The sequence below is a fragment of the Lacerta agilis genome, chromosome 14 (genome assembly GCF_009819535.1).
Source record: "Lacerta agilis isolate rLacAgi1 chromosome 14, rLacAgi1.pri, whole genome shotgun sequence".
In the NCBI taxonomy this organism is placed as follows: domain Eukaryota; kingdom Metazoa; phylum Chordata; class Lepidosauria; order Squamata; family Lacertidae; genus Lacerta; species Lacerta agilis.
In genome coordinates, this window is record NC_046325.1 from 47,920,638 (window position 1) to 47,946,286 (window position 25,649).

The 25,649-nt window shown below is 41.6% G+C and overlaps 1 protein-coding gene across 1 annotated transcript; it reads right to left on the minus strand.

Annotated features, from left to right (window-relative positions):
* RECK (reversion inducing cysteine rich protein with kazal motifs) lies at nt 1-25,649 on the minus strand. The gene is made up of 18 exons (XM_033169092.1): nt 25,597-25,649; nt 24,886-24,933; nt 22,840-22,913; nt 18,643-18,676; nt 16,828-17,025; nt 15,505-15,772; nt 14,647-14,826; nt 12,570-12,782; nt 11,798-11,934; nt 10,095-10,235; nt 8,131-8,319; nt 7,559-7,678; nt 7,012-7,183; nt 6,269-6,464; nt 4,441-4,651; nt 2,990-3,063; nt 2,145-2,300; nt 1-561 (listed from the first exon to the last, which is right to left on the minus strand). Exons 3-18 carry the CDS (start codon nt 22,864-22,866, stop codon nt 346-348), a joined length of 2,532 nt encoding a protein of 843 aa, XP_033024983.1. The 5' UTR covers nt 22,867-22,913; nt 24,886-24,933; nt 25,597-25,649; the 3' UTR covers nt 1-345.

Consider the following 25,649-nt stretch of genomic DNA (forward strand, 5'->3'; position numbering starts at 1 on the left):
GTATGCTAGCACTTTAACTGTCCAGACAGTCATTTCTTTTGTCTTGCTACCATGTTCACTCAACACGTTTTCCTGATTTTTGAAGCATTGCAAAATTCTCCAAAACTGTTTGACCAAAAATGATAAGAGGATAAAAGAAATGAATGAGCACACTACAGGCAGAGCCTTCAGCTCAGGGCGGGGGGATCGGTCTCCCACCTAAATTGTACATTATTGCTGGTGCTGTGTGGAGTAATCACTTTGGTCATATAGTTTCCTCTCGGAAACATCATTAATGTTACATTATTAATACACCATTAAGTTCTGAATGTCTTTCGCAAATCAAATTACAAACCTCACTTGCCACTACGTATTACATATTGTGGCTGTGAAGGTGAGCACAAGGCTCCAGAAGAAAGTACACTGTGCTTGCATAACCAGACTACAAGAAGAAGACATCTTGCGTGAAACTTCCGCCTGGGCTGCGATAAGTGTTGAAAGTGGCACATGGGATGCTAGAGCAGGACTGTCAGAGTTGATCAGCGATTCTATCTTTTCTGCTTCTTTATTGCAGGCTTCAATCTAGGGAAAAGCAAGAGTGAGCTTCCAAAGTATCTTTCTACTACATAAAACATCCAGTAGCTCCCCCCCCATAACCTATCCCCTCTCCCCCAATTTCAGATGGCATCCTTAAATGGTCCAGACCAGGTGTAGAGAACATGTTGGGCTACAACTCCCATCATCCCTGACAGGTGGTCATGCTGGCTGGGGCTGATGGGAGTCGGAGTCCAGCAACGCCTGCAGAGTACCACATTAGGTACCCCAGGATAAATTACCTTATCCTGACAGAAGACTGGGAATAGAAGTCAGTTTCTTGAGTATATACTTTGGAGTTTGCAAGACATCCTCAGAACACACCTGCTGCAATCCTGATAAGCATCAGCTAGTCATAAAAGTGGTTGACAATTTGCTAGCTATAGAAAGCATAAGACCAGTTTGTTTGTTTGTTTGTTTGTTTGTTTGTTTGTTTGTTTGTTTCTTAGACCAGAGGCACTCTGAGTTTTATTCATTTCTTACTTCCTAAAAAGAACCGGGATTCTGCACCTACACCAAGCCTTATGAGGAACGGCTGAAGGAGTTGGGTATGTTTAGCCTGGAAAAGAGGAGATATGGTAGCCATCCTCAGATACCTCAAGGGCTGTCCCATGAAAAAGGGAACAGGCTTGTTTTCTCCTGCTTTGGAGGGGAGGATTCAAGCCAGTGGCTTCAAGATACAAGAAAGAAGATTTCTTCTGACAGTAAGAACTGTTTGACAGTGGAATGGACTCCCTTGGGAGGTAATTGACTCTGCTTCCTTGGAGGTTTCTAAGCAGAGGTTGGATGGCCATGTGTCATGGATGCTTTAGTTGAGATTCCTGCATTTCATGGGGTTGGACTAGATGACCCTTGGGGTCCCTTCCAACTCTACAATTCTATGATTCTGTGATCCTCAATACCAGGGGTCAGCAAACTTTTTCAACAGGGGGCTTAGTTCACTGTCTCTCAGACCTTGTGGGGGGCCAGACTATATTTTGAAGGGGGGAAAAATGAATGAATTCCTATGCCCCACTAATAACCCAGAGAAACATTTTAAATAAAAGGACACATTCTATTCATGTAAAAACATGCTGATTCCTGGACCGTCCGCGGGCCAGATTGAGAAGGCGATTGGGCTGGATGTGGCCCCCGGGCCTTAGTTTGCCTCAATACATTGGGAAAAGTGGATGTCTTGATCCTAGCCCAGATTCTGGTGGAATGGATATGATTTCATACCAGAACTCTCTGGAGGACCCAGATTCTGTTCCAGTCAGTGATGGGCAGCAAGCATCACTTGCTGGTGGTAGTCTCCCAGAAACTTCATCGGCCTTTTGATTAGTAGTTAGCTCCACAGCATCTGCCAAATTTCAGTTTCAGGAAGCATGTGTGAGACAGAGTTGCTCTGGTGCATGATCTCCACGGGCGTCTAATTAACCCATTGGAGCAATTGGTTGGAGCTGTATTGCCATCAGGAACAGACTCTAAGCCGTTTTGTTCTTATTTATTTGCAGCGTTTCATTATTAACATTTATGCCTAACAAGATAAATAAAGCCCCATGCAATCCTCCGCCCCCCATGGTGAATTATACCTGAAGAGGCTTAGGGTTTTGATCAACAGGTGTGATGAGGATCACGATTTCAGATTCTATGCTGAAGTATCCAAAAACATCACACTGTGGCACAGACACATGGAGGCGGATCTTTTGAAGTATTTCAAGTACAGTGATTGGCCTTTTGTTGGTTATCTGGAGGAAGAATGAAATTTCTGTACCATTTATGACATTTTACAAAATTGTGTTAATCTGTTAGAGAGATAATAAGCTGGCATCATTAGGAAATAAGACGCATTTCCTTTCCATCAATAGAGATTTGCCGAATACAAATGTCTTTTCAGATGGAAAAGGCATCGTTTTTCCTAACTCTATTAACTTTTCATCCACTACAGAAGGTACACGTTTCTGACAACTCCACACTCACTAATATATAAATAAAACTGGTGATCTGGGGAACTGGGAAAAGTCCTCCTCTTCACTACAAGAATGTTGGATGTCTGGCATACCAAGTGGTTATAAACACACTATGGGAGGCAATCAGTAGCCTTCAATATCCACCCCCATTGCAGATGTGGGCTGCACATACAGATGTGTCCCTTTTTTAATTTATGACTAAGATCATAGCATCCACTAGTAAAGCCTTGTTTGAACTCACACCATTTTAATTGCAGTTGTAAATTCCATTGAATGTCTTTTCAGACAGAAGTGGGTGCTGGACTACAGCCATAATTCCCGTGCTATTTTTCTAGAAAAAGAGGTGCCACTATGAAGGCTTCTTTCATTCTCTTAGAATGGCAGTGGCGCTCACCTGAGAGTTTCTGGCTGAAAAAAAGCCCTGCATAATACTATAAAATTGTCATAAGAAAACTTGAAGCACTTACCTTGGCGAAGGTATCCAGTTTTTCTTTATCATACAAGACCCTGAGTATTGCAGCATACAAAGAACAGCAAGCTCCTGTACAACAAGCAGACCCCCCAGAGAGAGAGAGACTTGTAAGAGGAATGTACAGCTTATGGGTTCGTCTTGTGTTCTCTAAAAATGCCAGAGGACTGTAAGGATCCTGTTGGGTGATACTGAAGGCCCATCTACCCAACATCCTGCTTCACACAGTGATCAACCAGATGCAAAACAGGAAGGCAACAGCCCTTCCATGGACATAGCTGCATACATGTCATCAAGCTGGAATGTGTGCAGGCAGAAGAGAGTGACCAAGGAGATAAAGTGTCTGGAAACCAAGCCTTATGAGGAATGGTGGAGGAGAGACGACTGAGAGGTGGCATGATAGCGTCTTCAAATATCTGAAAGGCTGTCACATGGAAGACAGAGCCAGAGGGTAGGAACAAGCTAAGGGATTCAAATTACAAGAAAGGAGATTCCAACTAAATATTAGAAAGAACATTCCGACCAAGTTTTGCTTTGTTTTCTCAGTTGTATTTATGTTACTGTTAAAAAAAAACAATAAAATAAAATAAAATAATAATTATTAAAAATATGCATTTTTAAAAAAGAGAAAGAAAGACCATTCTAACAGTAAGCACTGTTTGATAGTGGAATGGACCCCATTGGAAGGTGATGGACTCTCCTTCATTGGAGTTTTTAAAACAGATGTTGGATGACCATCTGTCTCAGGTTGTTTAGCTGCGATTCCTGCATTGCAGGGGGTTGGACTAGATTGCCCTTGGGGTCCCAACTCTACAATTCTTTGATTTTATGGCTAATTAAAGAAATGCAGGCAGGGATGCTCTCATAGTTCCTTAGCAGGTCTAATTCTCTAAGCTTATAGCATATAAGCTAATACCTGTAAACATGTCTTATGACAGCTGATTCTATAAGTTAAACATATGTTGAATGAAGAAGGAAAATGAACAGTTCATTCCATGACTACTGTTGTTCTAAACATTTGTAACTCAAGCACAAGTCAGGGCTTGAGTGCACATCAGTTTTGCACAGGGCAAATTTGTATGGTGTTGGTTTGCAGGATGGGCACCTTTCTGTACATGACTTGTGCTGAACGGCACTTGAATCCTCAAATTTACGCAGCAATAGGAGTCACTGTGAGAACTATCTCCGGATTTGTCAGATTGCTTTTCTTCCACAGTAGAGGGGAGAAAGACTGCACTGGAGAGCAGGCCACTCTGTGCACACACCTCCCCAAGGTGAAAACAGAAAATGTATGATTATGGGTTCACCCAAGAGCTGCTCCCACTAGACTGTCTATCAGGAAATCTAATACAGGTAAGAAAGGCATCAAAAACTATGCTCCTTCTAATAGGTCCCACTCCACTACTTTTCTATGACTGCCTTTCAGAATATCAATATCCGTTTTCTGACCTGGTGGGGTAACTGACTTGTATCCAGTTGCTGCAAGACGAGGACATGTTACAGATGCACATTCTCCTTGATAACTGTAGTCAGAAAGGACTCCTACAGCTTGACAAGGTCCCTTGTAATCTATAGCCACACGATCAGAATACGCAGCGCACACATTGTTGTAGGTTTCACCATTATGGCCACATACCAAATCAACTGATTTGCAAAATGACTGGAAAATGGAACAAAGTAGAAAAGGGAAAGAGTATAGATCTACAATCCATAGCAAATTAAATGCATCATGTAATCTCTGAAACTACTTAGCAAACTATACAATTACCTTCCAACACTTAGGTCTGTTCAGAAACTGGATAAAAATATATTAAAGTTCTGTTCCACCTTTCTCCCAAAATAACCTAAGCTAGCAAACACCAAAGTGATAAATCCATACTATTAAAAATAAAATGAACATGTATTTGAAACCTCTAAAAACATGAACATTTGATAATGCCTACAACAGTCACATGCCCTCACAGTTAACAGTGTCAAGGCTGCCAGAAACAGTATCCTTCAGCCAGCAAATGTCTGGGGGAACAGGAATGTTTTAAAGTTCTTCCTAAAAGTTAATAATAAGAGAAACAGCTGCATCTCAGGGAGGGCATTTCGCAAAGTGGGAACTGCCATGTGTCAAGGCCAACCAGGCACCTCCCAGTGGCAGGGCCATCTATGGTTCCCTGCCAATTGTGGGGCCTGAAACTGTTGATACTGGGGGAAGTGACATGAATAAGCCACTTCAGGGTGGAAAAAAAGCAGTTGTGTGAAAACTTCTCTAAGCCTACTGAGAAAGTGAAAAGCTATGGACTTCACTAGTAAAATCATTGATTTACGCTGTCATCAACACTTCTTTAGGCTTTGTGAATGCCTGCAGGTAGTTCAAATTTAAAAGAATTGTGGGGAAAAAGCTCTGATTGAAATTAAAATCTTGAATGATGCCAGAAACAAAGGAAAGCTGAGGAACCTTCCTACAATACTGTGCTGAACTGCTTTCAACTGTAGACTGCAAACTATCTTTCTCCTAGCTAGTATGATCTCTTACAATCCCAAGGACATCATAAAAATGGAAGATATATGTGGTGTATCCCATAGCATGCAAAAGGGATACCTACCTATGCTTTTGACAGGGAGCCCCAATGGGCTGTTTGACATGGCTACACATTGGCTCAACAGTAACAATTTTAAAAGCCACGGAGAGAAAGCAGGCAAAATGCCCAAGATGATGCTCAGCTATACTATTTGAGTGCAGGTGGAGAATCAAATGAACCCTCCCCTAAATAGAATACTCCTTACATGTATAAAACTTGCAAGAAGGCTGAAAGTTAAGTTTTGTCTTTAACATGCACTTCTGCATGTCTGAGAAACATTTTTATGGAGGCGCACTCAAACACCTGACCCAGTCTGAAATTGTACAATCAACTAACAGATATTAGGTGGTATTAATACTCCCAATACTTTGGCTTCTACCATTATAGTAGTACTGTAAAGATCAAAATTAAGATGGAGTTTGAGGAGTAACAGAAGTTCCAAATCAGTAATTTGACACCTCAAAGCCCTAGAAGGACTGTGCCATTATCCATAGTGACTAGCAGTTTCAGCTCAGGTGGCACAAAGCGAATAAATGCCTTTTTAATAAAATATATGGTGCATTCAAATTCTCTCACCTGGTTAAATATAGCACAGAGGAAGCACAAAACAGGAAAAATGACCCAGAGAGGAACAAGTTTGGTTGGGTCCACCTTAACAGTGGAACAATAGAAACCATATTTAAGTAATGTGAAAGATTATTTCATACCTGACATGGACCTTTGTATGATACACTTTTCCCTTTTTGGTGTAGAACACATGGACTGCTATATTCTATATTGTCTGTATCGCAAACAGGATCTCGCAATTGGTCACCACAACTGAATTGTCTGGGCACACATTCATATTGGTTACATCCAAACTTCTCAAAACTCGTTAAGCAAACCTGTGGCTTCGGTATACACCTGGATAAAATAATATTTTCATGTTATATGTTATCGTTCCAAAAAATAAAAAAGCAGATTGAGATAATTTTGAAAAAAGCAGGGGTTAACTCTGGCCCCAAAAGAGTGGCAGAAAAGTAATATGCCAGAAATATTTAAGTACCCAGTTGCATTACAAACACAAAAAGAACGCCAGCCCTCTATAAACCTAAGAATTTATATTGTTCTTGTAGACAGAAGGGCACTGCATATGTAGTTTTATGCTTCACTTCCAGGGTGCAGGAACACGGAGTGAAAGATCACATCCTCTCACCACTCTCCCAACCAATTCCTTACAAAAAATAACATAATAGGAAGGAAACTGCAAGAAAAAAACCAAGAGGACAAAATCGAAATCTCCTCTTGAAAATGATCCATGTACAAGTTAAGCAGAACACCTACTGACTGATATAGTGACTAGTTCAAATTCATCCTTGTCTGTACGTAAGCCAAAATATGTTATGGCACAACTGAATTTTTATAAGCAAGCTAATCTCCTAGAGTGCTACAGATTTTCTTAAATATTTACCTCTGATTTTTAAGGCAGGGATTAGGGTTGCAAGGATCCTTGGAGATGCAGGATCCAAATTCAAACTGATTGTCCTGAAGCCCCACACAACGTGCTATACATACGCTTGGATAGGTACGACCGTTCTGTCCACACACTGGGACAAACTGATCAGCACAGTTACATGGCAGACCTGAAAGAGTTAAAGCTTTTGTTAGGAGGTCCGTACTCCTAATATATAGCAAAAGTGCAGAATAGCAAGCTTGATTTGAACGGCCAGGATCCAACACAGAGTTTAACCACACTTAAGGCCACTGAAATAAAATAATTTAATCGCGCAGCTGTGTTGGGAGCATGGCTCTTCTTTTTTAAATCTGTTACAGGAAGATAGGAACATTCGTTTATTATTAGAATTATGGGATTTGCTTTGCATTTAACTGCTGGATTCTGAATACTGGACAAGCCACTGAATTGTCTTCAATAGCAGCCTCAAAGAGTTGCTACAGGAAATATTTGGACAAAGTACAGCCAGAAAATAAAACACACCACACACACACACAAATCCTACCTGTAATGTCATGCTCATCATCTGAGTTGTATTCATTCAGACACTGGCGAGTGGAGCATATCAGATTCCCAGCAAAACAAGAACAGACATTGCAATCTATTTTGAAAGATTTTCCGTGGCCTTAAAATAAAACAAATGCATTAATGACGAGCCACTTCAGAGAAAAGCAGAAACAACAGTCTGCACCCATACTGGGAGCAAAACCCTCCACCTGGATGGTCCCCGGGGGGAGGGGGGGGGGAAAGAGGAATAGACGGACAAAGATGAAAGGTGGCAGGCAAGAGAACTATTGCCACTGCTCTGTCACCCTGAACCTCCTCAGAAGAAGCAAGGTGGGCCCCAAGGTGCCCACAGTTACTCTGGACCCCTTGCTCTCCCCCACATATATAACTTCACCTACCTAGGGAAGCTAGCTAGGAACAAAACATTTAACAACCACCAAGTCTAAGACACTGAAGATCCCAACAAACTTTGCTTCCTGAGGCTGAGCCAGTTTGGGAGTTGCGCTCTCAAATGCCCTTCCTTATGCTACAGGAAATTTTCAGAGCTTAATAATCTGCAACAGTACAAACCTTTTCTTTCCCCTCCAACAATGCATGATTTTTGGAGATCAACACAGTGCAGTTCCATACAGTTTTCCAGCAGCCCACTCTGGCCACACGTGCAGATCTTATAGCAGCCGACATCTCCTGCAGAGGACGGGACCTGGATGAGGGTACCTTGGCGGACAATAAAATCGGAAGCTTCGCCCAACTTGCAGCCTGTGCAAAGATGGCAAAGTGTTACTGAACTACAGACAATTATGTTCCAGAAATATTTGAAGGCTTTTACATTACAAGAAAGACTACACATGTACAAAATTATTTTGGGAAAAGGTGTAGCATGCTACTTTACATTTGAAGGTACAGAAGAAATTGGAACCGTTTCTTTTGCAGAAATGTGTCTTCAAGAGCAAGAACCATCAATGTTCATTCATTCATTCATTCATTCATTCAATAATTTCTATCCTGCTCTTACAATGTATACACATTAGAAATTAAAGATGTCTCACCTGAAGCCTACCATGCTTATGCAGACAATAAATCTCTCTGAATTCATTGGGATTTACTTTATAGCTCAAAATGTTAGCCTTGCAGTCTAAGACCTCAGTCTTAAACATGTTTACTTGGGAAAGGCCTCACTGGAGGTTTATTTTATTTTATTTTTATATGTTACCTTTCTAAACAAAAAATCTGTCAGTTTGCATTTCTTAGTACAGAAAGTATTGATCTGATGTGTAGAGATCTTTCCTATTCTAATTAATTCAAGAGGGTTCTTTCCGGAAGCTTCTCTGTGTGAAAGAAACAGTGTGCATGCAAATGAAAGCTTATACCCAGAACAAACTTAGTTGGTCTCTAAGGTGATACTGGACAATTTTTTAATTTAAACAAGCAGAAGGTTCATGATGTTTGGGTTATTCCTTCGGAGAAGCCGAGTGCAGCTGGCTTGAACTGGTCCTGTTATCTTTTCTGTCAAGGCCTGGGTTTCACTCTTTTCTGTCTCTCTTTCCTTCTCGTGTGTTGTTCTATATATAGTGTTAAGTGTCTTGTTATAAGTTATTTGTTTAAGCTTACAAGTTGAGTCTGCTGCAACTGGATTTCTTATGGACAGGGCCAATCGTGAATATATTGGATTTGTGACCATTATGCTCATTTGCCTTCAGTAGCAGTAAAGCTCTGCTGGGAGAAATACAATTGCCTTTGGTCTGTTTTTTTGGAATCCCGCAACGTGTTTAAGTTTTTACTCTGCTAACTATGCGCTGGAGTTCTGCTCCGTATCAATACTGAGTAGAATACATGACAAAATCATCCAAGGCAGTTGACTTGTTAAAGTAAGAGTATGCTAACTGTACAGTCATACCTCTGCTGCGGGTTGCATTTTTGCATGTTGCGAATGCGGCAAACTAAACACTTCTGGGTTTCGCCGTGTGCGCACATGCGCAGAAGCACTCCACACAGTCTGCACATGCGCAGAAGCATCATGCGCAGCTTGCACATGTGCAGCACATGTGCAGAACCGCGATATCGCGCTTTTGCGCATGCGTGACATCACCGCTTGGGATGCGGACTTTTCAGGGTGCGAATGGCACCCCGGAATGGATCGTGTCCGCAACATGAGGTACCACTGAAATCAAATAAAACAACTCCCTCTCATAACTCCCAAGGAACAATTCAAACAATAAATTATATAAAATATTCATTTTAAAAAAACCAGCCATAAAAGATCTCCACACGTGAATAACATTACCTATCTAAAAGCCACCTGAAAAAGAAACTATTGGTGGTGGATGCCAAAGGACACTACAGGAAAAGGCCTCTCTCTTGTGCCCACCGTTCTCAGTTAATTAGGCAATGGGCAAACTAGGAGAGCCTTAATATCAATTCTGAAAATTCTAATGTTGTTCTTGGATTATCAGAATCCTACATACAGCTAACAGAGTCCTTTCTAAAAACAAACCTGCAAATATAGCTGGGAGTGCAACAATTGTATTACTTACCCTGTTTACAAAAATAAGGAAGACACGGTTCCCCAGCCTGACATCCTTTTCTATTTACTTCACATAACTGATTGGCAGCACAAGGATTTGGGTTGCAGGGGTGTGTGACATCATCCACAATGTTCCCTAAAGTGCTTGGGCCTGAAAAGACAAGGGAGTTAAATAGAGGTCATCTACAGAGCAGAAAACAAAGTGGTGACATGGTAGCCTAGTTCACATATACTGTGTGGTACCTTTGTTTAAGAACAGCTTAGTTTATGAACAACTTGGATTAAGAATGCTGCAAACCCGGAAGTAGGTGTTTTGGTTTGTGAACTTTGCCTTGGAAGCAGAACATGTTGAGTGTGTTCCATTTGTAAACTGAGTCCCCCGCTGCTATGGGAAAGCACGCCTTGGTTTAAGAACGCTTTGGTTTAAGAACGGACTTCCGGAACGGATTAAGTTTGTAAACCAAGGTACCACTGTAATGCTAAACCGTAAGTGAGCACTACATGCATATAAGCCTCTGCAAACCTGAGCAAAGCCTAAGGCTCAAGCACTCCAGCACATATGCACAGCACATGGAGCCTTACAAAAGGACAATATGAGTGGACTCTCTGCTCCCTTACCAAGGAAAAAAGACTGGTGCTGATGAATTGGAAAAATAAAAATGTGGCTCCCTTCTACGATTGAAGGCCTATACAAACTCACGACATACGAACAACTTGCATATAAACACAGACTTGCTGTGGACAAGATCTGGTGAATTACAGTAACAACTTTAGGTAGGTAGCTGTGTTGGACTGCCATAGTCAAAACAAAACAAAATTTAAATTTTTTTTCCCTTCCAGTAGCTGTGTCCACCCATAGAGGAACAAAATAAAAAATTAAAGAAAAATCCTTCCAGTAGCACCTTAGAGACCAACTAAGTTTGTTTTTGGTATGAGCTTTCGTGTGCATGCACACTTCTTCAGATACACTGAAACAGAAGTCACCAGACCCTTATATATAGTGAGAGGGTGGGGAGGGGTATTACTCAGAAGGGTGGTGGGAATGGGATTGGCTAATGGGTGTGGAAAACCTGTTGACGACTGTTAACGACTGCAATTGTTCTTTAATGAAAAAGCAAGGGGTGAGATGGCTAAAGATAGCTTTGTCATGTATAATGAGATAAGAATCCAATGTGTTTGTTCAGACCAGGTTTCTCCATGGTTTTAAGTTTGGTAATTAGTTGCAATTCAGCAACTTCTCTCTCCAGTCTATTTTTGAAATTCCTTTGTAGTAAGACAGCTACTTTGAGATCTTGTATAGAATGTCCTGGGAGACTGAAGTGTTCTCCTACTGGTTTCTCTGTCTTGTTAATTTAACTGCTCATCTTCTAACATTGTGTATGCCATCAAATGCCAACAGTGCCCTTCAGCTCTCTACATTGGACAAACAGGCCAAACCCTACGCCAAAGAATAAATGGACATAAATCTGATTATCAGGAATCACAAGACAGAGAAACCAGTAGGAGAACACTTCAGTCTCCCAGGACATTCTGCCCTCACTGAAATCTGCTCCAGGCTCCAGGGAGGGTATCTTCAAGAGCCAGAAGGACTCACCAGCTCTCTCCTACCATTTCCTGGTTTGAATCTATTCATCTACTAACTCCCCGCCACCGCGCATATACATGGTTGCGTGAAAGTCAATCACGCATAAGTGAGGGGATGCCTGTACTTACGAACATATGTATCTAAAGGTATGCAAGTCTCCAAGTCATCGGTTGGCGACAGAAGTTCACAGATGCTTTCGGCCATGTGTCCCTCAGGAAATTTGCTTAAATCTCCACATTTCTTGAGAATTTCCACACAATCCGACCTTAAGAAACAACAAAGTATTTACATGTTACAAACATGTACACTGCTCAGATTGCAAAGGCCAAGTTAATCCAATAGACCCTCTTTACCCCTAATACACATTCTGGTCTAATTCTTTTAACTCTTTAAACTGTTCTTCTAAATACCCCCAATAACTTGGCCTTAGTTTAAGATTATATTTCCATATTCTCAAAATTAAATTCTTCTGCTTTAGTTTTTATTCTTGTTAAATGAGATTTATGCCCCTGCTGCTCGACTGTAAATTCTGGATAAATACTTTTATTATTATTATTAACTACAGTGGTGCCCCGCTAGACGAAAATAATTCGTTCTGCGAATTTTTTCGTCTAGCGGTTTTTTCGTCTAGTGAAGCGGCAATGACAGCCGCGCTCCGCTAAACGGAAAAAAAAGACGAAAATTTTTCGTCTTGCGAAGCAGCCCCATTGACTTTTTCGTCTTGCGGGGCAGCTTCCGCTAGACGAATGCCGTTCGTCTAGCGAGTTTTTCGTCTAGCGAGGCATTCGTCTAGCGGGGCACCACTGTAGTGCCCATCTAATCCTGCTCTCACTGCGGCCATCTCCAGGATTCTCCTCTCTGCAGTTCCCGGCAACTGGAAGCACCCTGCCACCGACTTACTTGCAGATTATGCTCCCTCTAGATTTACTGTGACACGGCTTTATCTGCAGTGAACAAGCAATCGCCTTCCACATTTCCGGCTGGCATTTTTTAATATCAAGAACAGGAATATTGATAAATGGCATCTTAATTGTTCCTTTCTCCCAAAGTTTCATGTCATTCATGGCTCCTTGGTCTGATTGGGCATTGCAGCTCCTGAAGAGTTCAGTTGGCCTTCAAGGAAAGATACAGTATGTAGTCATACAGAAAATGCTTTTGAACTCAATATGAATGTTTATCTAGGCCGGGGAGTGAATACCACCATCTCCTAACAAATCAATGGCCAGAGAGTTGTTGGTGCTAAGTCCCTTCCCAGAGGATAGGTCAGGCTCGTGTGCAGGGCACTGCCCCCCTCAACCGCCACTGGAGAAGTGAAAAGTGGCTGCACCAGATTCTGGCAAGATCTTGCGAGGGCCCCGCAAGATTGTGTGGAGGCTTCTGCATGATCTCGTGGGGCTGTCACAGGGCTTGAATGAGATCTCGCTGTGATCCAGTAGCCGCAGCCACACAACACTGGTAAATGAGGCTTCGGGGGGGGGTGGCAAAGGGGTTCAGATGGTATACACACACAGGGCAGGAAATGAAACGGGATGGGCCACCTCTGCTTGTGTGTCCTGAGGGAAGGTGAAAGTGAGGAAGCCCAAGCCAGGAAGCTTGTGACATCAGCTCCTGAAGAAATGGTCATCTTGAAAGGATTCTGTACTTCTCTATAGCTTAGGCCATTTATTTATTTTAGTATTTTAAAAGTGAAAAACCACCCTGGGTGCCTTGTCAGGAAGGTGCTGTACATAAACACAAGTGATAAATAATAGATTATTAATATTGTGGAAGTCAAAGCCCAGCATTCTGAGGGCAAATAAGTTAAGAATCGATTCTTAATATGTCTCAAATTAAGGGGCACAAGGCAATACATTATTAAGCATGTTAAACCCATAATATGTAGTAGTATTATTAAAATACACATAATCAAACACACCTTGACACAGAAATCATTCTATCTTTAAATCAAAATATAGTATTATAACAAGAACTTATAATCACAGTGATACAGCTGATACATGTATCAATGAGAATAATATAAGCAGTTGAATAGTATATTGATAGTTCATATTCCACCAATTATAAGTGAACTCTTTCAGTAAAGTTGTCTGGAGAACATCCTTCCTTAAAGTGCTTATAATATGAATGTTTTGCTAGAAATGCTACGGTTTAAACTCACTTATCCTAGGGCAATGCTGAAGTTCTCAAGTTCGAAAATACTGTTGTTACTTGCCTTGCAACAGTAGGTGACCTATTCACCATTGCTAAATCTTCTTGAAAGGTATGTTCCTTTACATACCTGAGAAGCAATATTTTCATGTGACGAGAGAGAGAAATGCTCAGAATCAGCCTTTTTAAAAGACTGTTGCATTCGACAAAATGAAACGGAAAAACCCTAGGCTAGTAACCAATACGGTCGTACCTTGGAAGTCAAACAGAATCCGTTCCAGAAGTCTGTTCAACTTCTGAAACGTTCCTACTTCCAAAGCGCGGCTTCCAATTGGCTGCAGGAAGTTCCTGCAGCCAATCAGAAGCCGCAGTGGACGTTCAGCTTCCGAAAGAACGTTCGAAAACCGGAACATTCAGCTCCGGTTTTCGATCATTCGGGAGCCAAAATGTTTGACTCCCAAGGTGTTCAGGAGCCGAGGTACATGTAAAGCAGCCCCTATAAATCTGAAAGTAAATGCATAATCAAAAATGATGATTTTGTAATCTATTGGCATAATATATAATCATGGTTATCTAAATTTTCAATCACAGTAAAAGCACAGAGAGTTAGCAGGCTCAGCGGTTGGAAGAAGACTCAACTCTCTTCCCCTAGCACCCAATAACATTTTTCAACATCCCTTTTAAATCGACCATGTTCAAAATGAAAGGGGGGTGGGGAGAGTTCTCCAAATCCCATATTACCCAGTAAACTATACCAGCTCTTCCTAATTATACATTTCATCCAAAAACAATATATTCTGAAGAAAATACTCAAGTGTACCTTTCCTACCTGTTATTAAAATTAGTGCAGTAAGTAAGATTTCTACAGCCCAGCTGACAAGGTTCACGTACATCTGCTAAACAGGTCAACATGGAAACTTCGACTGGGTTATACTCACAAAAGCGATCAAATTCTTGCCAGCTCTGTGTATTGCCCCAGCTGCTGCTATAGAGTTTAGTGCATAAATCTCTGTGGAAAAAGAAACACAAGGGAATAAAATGAGAACAAAACCTTGGATTATAATGCTTATGATTCAACTCACAAGATGTATTGCTCAAAATATGGTGTTCCTATATCATGGAAAGCATATGCAATTCTGCCTAGGTTACTGGATGTAGCTGATCCAGTAATTAGGGGTAAGAAATTGGGTCTGGCCAGAGGGCCAGATCGTTATTTCCTCCATTCCCTATGGGCCAAGTTTGGCTGGAGGCGCTGGTGGGCTGTGTGTGCGCTGCTGCTGCTGCTGCTGCAGTTTGCCTGCAGCGTTTGAAATCAAACCATGTGGGCAAAAAGCGCAGCCTGCAGCTCAGCTGCCATCAATCAGCTGGTTGCTGAGTTCTACAAAATGTTTGACATGGGGCTTTGCAAGCACTGGTAATTTTCAAGTCCTGATGTATATAAGCGCTCTGCAATCACGGACAATCAGCTGATTGTTGGGTCTTATGGGGAACCATCCACAGGGCTTTGCAAGACAGAATGGTCAGATCATTTTCTAGGGTCCCAACACAAGGAGAGGCCTCACAACATCCTTTGAAATCACAAGGTTCCCAGCCTCCCCAAGCCATAGGAGCTGGATCCCATTTTGAGACATCAAGCACCCAGAGGAGAGCCTATAAAAGTTGGAAAGAAAATGCAAAATGTACTCACCTACATGTGGAAGTATTTGCTTTAGAACAGCAGTGTAATTTAGCACCATCCAGACCTGTTGAAGGTGGAGGGTGCAGAGTGACTCCAGGGTGAACAGATCTTGAGCTCTCAAGGAAACATTGCCATAGAGGATCCTGTGGCAGAGGCATCGTTTTACAGCTTTCAATAAGTCCGTCCACAATTTCAAGCTCTGTTTTCATTGACATCAGGATCCTTTTACAAGCTGTTTGGCAGGCATAATCTTCCGCTCTGTCACAGCAGTATAAACCTAAATAGCAGAGAAGAAATAAATACTGCTACTTGTCACATAGTTGTGTTTACATCACAGTGTCAAAACACCACCACATTAAAATTTAATATAGTGCAATTAAAACTGCTTCATATTTAAAAATGCTGCATTATATCTAGTCTTTAAGAGCAGGTGGAAAGATTGGGGTTTTTTCAGATTAGTGACTGCACCCTGCCAATCCTTCCCCCAACCTCCCACCAGTCTCCCCCTCCCAACAGTAACCCGTTAGACCTTCCCTGTTCCATCTCATGCCACTATTGCTGGTACAGATCCGAAGGCTGCATAGAGTGGGAGAGCCCCCAAAGCAGGTGCCTTTGAGCAGAAAGCTCTTGCATAGAGGGAGGGGAAAGGCTTGAAAGACATGAGAGACGGATGCCTCCCTCCCCACTCAGACCACGCCAAGCCTCCCTCCCCTTAGGCCTTCTACTGCAAGGGATTTGGCAAGTAGTTCAGGCAACCCATGGAGGAGGAGCCACGAGGAGCTGGGGCATCTCCTCAGCAACAGCTTTGCTCACAGAAGGTTGAAATGGCAGTGGTAGCAGAACAGGACAATTACCGCCTCAATGTGTTGGGACTATTCCTCCACTGCTTTCCTGGGTCTGCAGACACCCTCTGATGCTGCTATAATGGCCCAGCAGCTCCCTGAAGGCTGTCATCTTGCTGCTGTTCTCAGTGCCACCTGTCTGTGGCCAAGCAAACTGCAACATGATGATCCTCTTACATGTTTATTATATAGAAATAAAACAGATCACTCTCTGAAGAGCAACCACACAGATCAGCAGATGAAGGTGTGGGTGCCTGAGACAATTCCCTCAGTTTGGCATATCCTGTGGGTTACCACCTCTACTACAGGGGAAAGTCTTCAATTCTTCTACTTTTGAAAGCAAATACAGAGAAATATATAGATGAAAAAGAAATTTGCCGTCCCAAACATGAACAGAAAACCATGCTTACACTATAGATACCATTGCGTACTTCCACACATTAAGGTGCTAACATTTTGCATGCCTAACTTGTATTTTTCTCATACTTACTATCTGTTGAATTTCTCATTGGATAGGACTGTGTGTAGTTGTTCACGCAATGAATTAATTGTGGGCTAACGGAGGCACAGTAACTTTCAACAGCTTTGAATTGAGAAGGACCTGGAGAAGAGTCTGTTCGAAAGATTGCCTGGCAATATTCCCGGCAGTTTGTGTGATGACCAGCATAACTGCAACAAACTGATCCCACTAGAGGAGGGAAACATAAGCAAAGCAATGCATCACAAATAACTCTTTATTATTAAAACAAAATAGGAAATTCTTTCCAGTAGCACCTTAGAGACCAACTGAGTTTGTTCTTGGTAGGAGCTTTCGTGTGCATGCACACTTATTAGTGATGAAAATACAGATATATGTTTATACTCTATCATGGGGAAGGGGCAGAATCTAGTCAGTGTTCTGGATGGGCCAAATTTGACAGGTGAAAGGGGCCACTCACCTGCCAATCACCTACTATCACAAAGACATTGTGCCCACACATGCACAATGCCCTGCCAGATGGGAAAAGCAGCTGGTTGCCAAAGTTTGTGAAGCCAGGTACAGAGCAATTTGCTGTGTTATTTCTGTGCAAGCTGCTTGCAGTGTTGTGCTAGATTTTTTTGCCTACTATATGAGAACTTGGCATTCTGGAGGGTGATAAAATTAGAAAGTAGAGAACAATAGCCATGAAGCCAAACCAAAACCAAAACCATTAAATGTTTTGGCAGTCCAGTGCTGCAGTGTGTTAACCAAAAATAAAGCAAGGGCTCTAGTTACTCTAACTACTCCCACCCAGATAGATGACAATGTATGTTCTAGTGTGTCCACCCATAGAAGTACCGGTATATTAATGCAAATGATGGAAAACTCCAGCCCCTCATCCACTTCCTAATTGTTATAAAATGTGTAAAGCAAACTTTTCTTTTCTTTTCCCTTTTTTGATTAGTTACTTCTTTTAGTTCAGGGGCAGCCACTGGGTTTTTTGTTCTTCTTTCCTACTTCCTGCTACTTACTCTACATGAAAGCCACAAGGCCTGGTCTACTGTCTTGGACTGGTAACTATGAATTTTACTATAACCTCTAATATGCTACAGATTCTACAACTAGATGAGCTGCAGGAAGTCAGGGGGAGACCGTGTAACAACTGACTGACTGATGGCTTTGTCAGTGCTATTACAAGTACATGCAATTAGTTCATACCATTAATAAACCATTACTTTAGATGCAATTTATATTATATTACTTGAAGTTGCTTGATCAATCATATGTAACTTGTTTTATTTTCATAAATGTCATATTATGCAATTTGCTTTATTCTCTGTAAGTACTTTATTTTCCTTACTATCTGTATTTATGATGCCATTAAGCTTTGTACACCAGTGAACCAACTGATTCATTTCAGTCACAATCCTGAGTCAGCAGGTATGACTGACAATACTTTACTTGCTATTCCACTGAATCAATGCTGAGAAGATCCAAACCCTGACTGAAGGGTCCAGTTAATATTGTTGCACTGGTCAAGCCTTGGTATGTTATGCACTAATCTTGACAGGATTCCTGAATTAACAGAATATGAATACAACTGGCTGCAAACTTGCAGTTGGTGGGAAAAGTTCCAAGCCCCAAGCTAAGATTTTTACAGGAAACCCACTACATTTTCCCTTGGCAAACTGTCAACCAGCTCAAACAGTTGTGAAATGCAACCTATGTTATGCTATCACCTGATATTAAAAAATGAACATACATCTCAAAAAGCAGGCAATGAAACAGGGGAGAAAATGATAAAGTAATATTTAGGAAGGATTATTTTTTAAAAGGTATACTTACTTTCATTTCTGTTGATGCAGCTAAAAAGTGCATTCTAAAAGCAAAAACAAAAAGTATCACTTTCAAATAGCTACTGGTAAAAAAAATTAAATGGCAAATGCACTATATCTGTTGATGAGCAAAAGAATATAACTGAATCAAATGTACACACATATATAATTATATGAAGAGTTAAAGTTCAGTACAATTAATATACATGAAAATCTCCTATTTGCCTTAATTTGCACATCCTATGGCTAATTGAATATTGAAGACCCTTGAGAACTTCCAGGAATGACAGTAGCTATTGTGGGACAGATCAAAGGAATAGCAAACCATTTTCCAGAAGAATGTCACAAAGATTCTGTCAGAAAGGCTTCATTCATACACCACGGTGGATAGCACACCAAGCAGAAGTAGGAAGAGGTTGCAGGGAGCCTCAGGAAAAGGTGCAGGCAAACTCAGCCCTCCAGATGTTTTGGGACTACAACTCCCATCATCCCTGACCACTGGGTCCTATTAGCTATGGATGATGGGAGTTGTAGTCCCAAAACTTCTGGAGGGCCGAGTTTGCATGTGCCTGCTCAGGAGTCTATGCAGACCCTTCCCCTCCCCTGCACAGCTGGGAAGATTAGAAGCTTTTGTGATTTGTTGTATCATCTGTACCAATAACCTGTGGCTTGAAGATGGTCCTTGAAGTGCTCCCACAGATTGCATCTCAGATGGCATTTCAAAATGGTATCCTCTAAACTTAGGGATTTTATTCACGCATCTGAATGCTTTTGCAAGTGTGAACTGCTTTGATATATTTTAAGAGGCAAATAAATGCAATAAATAATAAAATAATAAACCAATTAATATAGCCATTCTAAAATACTTTCCACAATTCCCCTTGTTTTTATAAAATTCTTAAGCCTTTAGCCTTTTCCAAACATACTGCCTGTTCCACAGTTGCTCAATTCAGTCTCTACCTGATACACCTTCATTACTCTTGCAAATCACTTCAGATCCCTGGAGAAAGATATTGACTACTCATGGCACTCTTTGATATATGCTGTAAGGAGCCCAGGGTGGCTGGGGGAACCCATCCAGATGGGCGGGGTGTAAAAAATAAAATTATTATTTTTATTCATGTTATTTTTTTCTTTTGTCAGAATGCTGGTGACACATACAGCTCTTTCTCCTTTCCCCCCATGAATCAGGCAAGATGAGGTGCAGGTGCTGAATCTGAATCTGAATCCTGACAAGATGCAGGCATTGTGGATGTAGCTCTACTCCACTGAAAGAGCCTAGTGTGTCCTGAGATCCACAGCAGCTCCTAGTGGGCCGTGGTCCTTGGTGCCCTTGTTACTGCTTAGTCGTTTAGTCGCGTCCAACTTTTCGTGACCCCATGGACCAGAACACTCCAGGCACTCCTGTCTTCAACTGCCTATCGCAGTTTGATCAGACTCATGTTGGTAGCTTCGAGAACGGTGTCCAACCATCTCGTCCTCTGTCATCCCCTTCTCCTTGTGCCCTCCATCTTTCCCAACATCAGGCTCTTTTCCAGAGAGTCTTCTCTTCTCATGAGGTGGCCAAAGTATTGGAGCCTCAGCTTCAGGATCTGTCCTTCTAGTGAGCACTCAGGGCTGATTTCTTTAAGAATGGATAGGTTTGATCTTCTTCTAGTCCATGGGACTCTCAAGAGTCTCCTCCAGCTCCATAATTCAAAAGCATCAATTCTTCGGCGATCAGCCTTCTTTATGGCCCAGCTCTCACTTCCATACATCACTACTTGGAAAACCATAGCTTTAACTATACGGACCTTTGTCAGCAAGGTGATGCCTCTACTTTTTTAAGAATGTGCTTCCTTTCCACTCCACAGTGTCAGGACAAGCAGAGACCATTAAACCAGTAATTGCCAGCAAAGGAAGAGTGCTTCCAGCAGGGCCAAGCAAGATTCAGCTACGCAATCCTGGTCTCAGAGGATTTTGGTGGGTCAAGGGCCACCTGAAAAATCTACCTGAAAAACCCTAGTTCCATATGGACATCACATTATTTCAGTATTTTCATAATCTTTTGGAAGCTACTTTTGAGAGTCGCTCGCAGAGGTGGCTTTAGGGCAGCATGTCCAGTGCAGGGGCACTGGGCATGCAGCCGAAGATGGGGCCTTCTCAAAGCCTGGGTGAGCACTTGCCCACCTTCAGGAAGGAGGTATAAGGGCTCTGACAGGGTCCTATAGTCTTCCTGCCTCCTTCTCAAAGCCAGGCAAGCAAGCCTTGGGAAGGAGACAGGAGGGCTCTAGGACCCTGCCAGACCCTTGTGCCTCCTTCCCAAAGCCCCAGTATCTTGTTTACCTGGCTTAAGCCGGCCCTGCAAGGGCTATGGGGAAAGCCAAATGTTTGCCTCACACAGGACAGCATATTACCAAGGTTCATCCCTGCCTCTCAGGGCTGTAAGGAGGATAGAAAATTCCAAATAAACGAATAGTACATTTCAGGTTGCAGGAGAGCAGGATCAGGTGATCTAAAGCAGGGGTCGGCAAGGCTTACTGGGCATGGGCCGGATCACTCCAGGCCAGTGGAGCGCAGCACCAGAAATCGCTTCCGCGCATGCCTAGACGCCGAAAATTGTGCCTGCGCAGAAGCGATTTCCGGAGCCGCAGAAGAGAGTCCCTGCACCGTGCTGGTTTAGCACAGCATGCGGGGACTCACCGAGCGGGCAGCTCAGTTCGGGGGTGGCTCATGGGCCGCTTCCAGCCCATGGGCCTTAGGTTGCCGACCTCTGATCTAAAGACTGCTTAGGATCTCAACACGCTTCCATAAGTGCTATCAATGGCTTGGTTCCTCAGTCAGGACAATTCATCATTACCTGTTGCAAGCTGAGCTGAGATAGATTGCCTGGGAGGCCAGCTTGAAACAGCAGAATCTTCAACCTGTCTACCAACTGCACTGCCTCACAGTAAACCTAGCTTTGTCAGCCATTTAAACTTCATATAATTTGTTTCCTTTTGTGAATTTATTTTCAATAAATATCTCTGAGACATGGCTCAAGAGCTGTGCCTGGTACATGAAATAACAGCAAAACAAATAAGTGCAACCATGTCTACTTAGAAGTAAACTTCACTGAATTTAAAGATGCTTATTTCCAATAAGTAGGGTTAGGACTGCAGCCCAAGGCTGTGTTTGGACATGCACGTGTAAGCGGGGGGGAGGTGCTTGCCAAATTAGTAGCCTTCAGGCTGATCCTTAAATGGCATGTTAAGTTTTCACTTGTTAGTGGAAATCACCAGAAGTAAACCTGTCAAGAGACAGGAAGACAGATAATCAGCACACATGCAAAAATGGTAATTACATGTCTGAATCTGTAAGTGTGGAAGGATATAACCCACATTTTAAAAAAAAATACTATTACCACCTATTATTTTATTCAACCGAGTTCATTAAATATCTTTATTGACACATTTTCTAGAACTGAAATGCATTCATTCCAAAACAACTTCTAAGAAAGTATTGTCTCTTATATGTATCTGGTGACTAATTCATCGATGCAGATCAAGAAAATATTGTGGGCTACTTTAGTAACCTGACTCCAGAGGATATATTTCACTCCTGTCCTCTGAAAACTAATGAGTTGGACCCAGCCTTGCCCTCCTACAAAATGGAGCATTCATTCCATTAGCAGAAGGGACCGAGAGCCTTAGGAGGCTTGTGCTGGAAGAAAGGTGGGAACAGTATGAACTGATCCCCTTTTCAGCCACAGCACCATCTTTCCTAATCCCATGGGATAGTTTTTTGGGGATGCAGGAAGAAGGGAAATAACTGAAATAGCAGAGTATCCCATTGGGACAGATGGTCTGGATCCAATCCTACTATCTGGAGAGATGCTAAAAATTCTGAGAGATTACCTCATCCTCAAACCCCAATCTACAAACAAGTGTTATGTTTCCCATGACTTTTATCATGGACAGTATCAAAGCAGCGAAATATGGTTCACCCATATATATATATGAGGAAGAAAAGTACAAGAACATATTTCTCTTATAAATATTTGAAAAACACTAGACAGTAGTTTTATGTACTCACTTGTAATCATTCTTGAAATAATTCCACTTATTTATATAAAATAAATATTACAAAATGATTCCAACAAGAAAGAGAAAAGAAGAATTAGGAAGAGAAACTACTCTGTCATGATCAGTGATCACTTTTTCATTCCCATTTTTTAAAACTCTCTTACCTGTCCTTTCCGTTCTCCAACAAACATTGGTCAACCTCCTACAGCAATGCAGAAATCCAGAAAAGAGAAGGAAACTAGCATAACAGAGGAAAGGTTACAGATACGGGCAGTGAAGTATAATACAGAAGAGATAAAGCTATTTAATGTAGGGGATAACAGTTTAGAAGAACACAAGCTATGAAAATCTCAGCCACTAAAGAGATTAGGAAAAGAAAAAAAAAGCTTTCTAAGGCATATTTGCAGTAAGACAAAAAGCTAAGTACTGCAGTATTTAATCTAAATCACTTGCTGGGGAATGAGCAGGCCACTGCAATTATTTCTTAATCTAAAGAATAAAGACATAAAGAAGAATCAATATGGAGATTTTTAATTTACCAAGCAGTCTAATCGATGATGGGACTCAGTCTCCTTTATTTTTGAACCTAAGGACAACAGCCACTGTGGCTTTGGGTTGGAGATACCTATTTTCAGATGCAAGGTCTTAGACCCTTCTTTTTTTCCAATATCTCATTGATTGCCTACTCTGATCTGAGTGAAACTAAAAACACAGTCCTAAAGAGAATGCTCTTCTTTCAGGCAGAAGGAGGTAAGATAAAACAGTATGTGAAGAGATTTATATTCCGAAGAGAAGGTGTGCTGGAGAAAGTTTCCTGAAAATACCATTGCTTTTTATACATTATTGAATGCAATCACATACTTGGAGATAACTGATTTAAAAGATTATTCAAAACATTTTCAGTTGCACATGAACAGAAAATTAAATATTGTTGATTACCTACAAATACTGTATGGTAAGAAGGATACTATTTTTTATATAAAACTTCTTCTTTTCAATGTTTGCTTTTACCAATTAAGCATGTTCACACTTAAGAGAATACAATTACTCCAGCTAAGTTAGCTTGTATTCAAATAGAAAACGGGACATTTCAGAACACAGACATATAGACAGGATCTGTAGCTCACAAACATGTTTTCTGCGCACTGCTTATAGTGTAAGATTTGAACTAACCACATCCCAAGCATTTAACTAATTGGCCTACAGCTGATGTAATTCTGGATCCGAGCAAAGCATAATTTGCAGACATGAAGCCAGCTCTCCAAATGCAGTACCCCTTCCCTGTCCCCCAGACACTCTTAGAAGAAGAGTACTGGATTGGGCAGGCCTTTGCTGTGATCTATCAGGACTTTTGTTATAAGCTTCTCTCTCCAGAGCAATTCTTGCCCTCGTTTCTGTGGGGGTGCCCCAACAGAAACCATGGCTTTCACAAAAAGACCCATTTTAATCATGGACTGTACCAAACTTGTGAATACAAACTCTGATCTACAAAGTTAACGGTTTGCTTTAACCATGGTTTGTGGGTCTACATGCAATTTTCCAGAAAATTTGGCAAATTAGAATAATTTGAATTGCATCAGAATTTTTCTGATATCAGAGGGAGTGATCTCTCTTTTGCATCCCGTCTGTGGGAGCTGTATATTAGCGTGTTTATTTCACTTGAATTTAGTAAGAGCAGTTTGACAGTGGAACAATCTCCCTCAGGGGGTTCCTTGGAGGCTTTTAAGCAGAGGTTGGAGGACCATCTGTCATGGATACTTTAATCTGAGATTTCTGCATGGCAGGGGGTTGACTCTTGGGTCCCTTCCAACTCTATGTGAAATTAAACATTTTGAAACGGCCAATCTTGTCCAATCTTGTATTTGCAATTGACATCTAGTCATTGTTACTGATTACCTTATGAAAAATCTGAATGGTAAAATAAAGCACTGGAAAGAATGATCCCCCACACACACACACATCAATGATGCTGAATTGGAAATGGGAAATTCCAGGGAAGGGAGGATCAGGAGGGAGTGAGTGTTTACTTTGATGGCTTTCAGTTTGCAAAGCCCAGTTTGCCATGAACCAGTATCTTATCTGCAGTGGAGGAAAGAGTTCAACTTGGTCTGTTTCACCTCCAGAATAGTTTATGAGCTGGAAACTGTTATAAGCCTTCAAAGTGTGCCATCAGGAAAGCTTAAGCATGTTGACAGGGAGGGGTAACTTACCTCATATTCTTTCCTGCAAACTTTCATAATATCATTTTTTGAAGATGCCTGAAAGACATTAGTTTCATTACCAGCACATAGCTCATATTATTCAAGAGCAAAATTATACAATAATATATTATATAGAAGATATTCCCTAAGCCGTTCCTCATAAGGCATCGTTTCCAGCCCTTTGACCATTTTGGTTGCCCTCCTCTGGACACGTTCCAGCTTGTCAGTATCCTTCTTGAACTGTGGTGAGGTCTGACCAGAGCAGAATACGAGTGGTACTATTACTTCCCTTGATCTAGATGCTATACTCCTATTGATGCAGCCCAGAATTGCATTGGCTTTTTTAGCTGCTGCATCACACTGCTGACTCATGTCAAGTTTATGGTCTACCAAGACTCCTAGATCCTTTTCACATGTACTGCTCTCAAGCCAGGTGTCACCCATCCTGTATTTGTGCCTTTTCATTGTTTTTTTGCCCAAGTGTAGTACTTTACATTTATCCCTGTTAAAATTCATCTTGTTTGCTTTGGCCCAGTTCTCTAATCTGTTAAGGTCATTTTGAAGTGTGATCCTGTCCTCTGGGGTATTAGCCACCCCTCCCAATTTGGTGTCATCTGCAAACTTGATCAGGATGCCCTCAAGCCCATTATCCATCATGTCTTTCAACCATAAAGACATATGTCTTACTTTATTCATGCCGCATGAAAAATAAATTCTTACCTGTTTACATGCTTGGCGACATTCTACAACAATGGCTAACTCACAGCAACCTA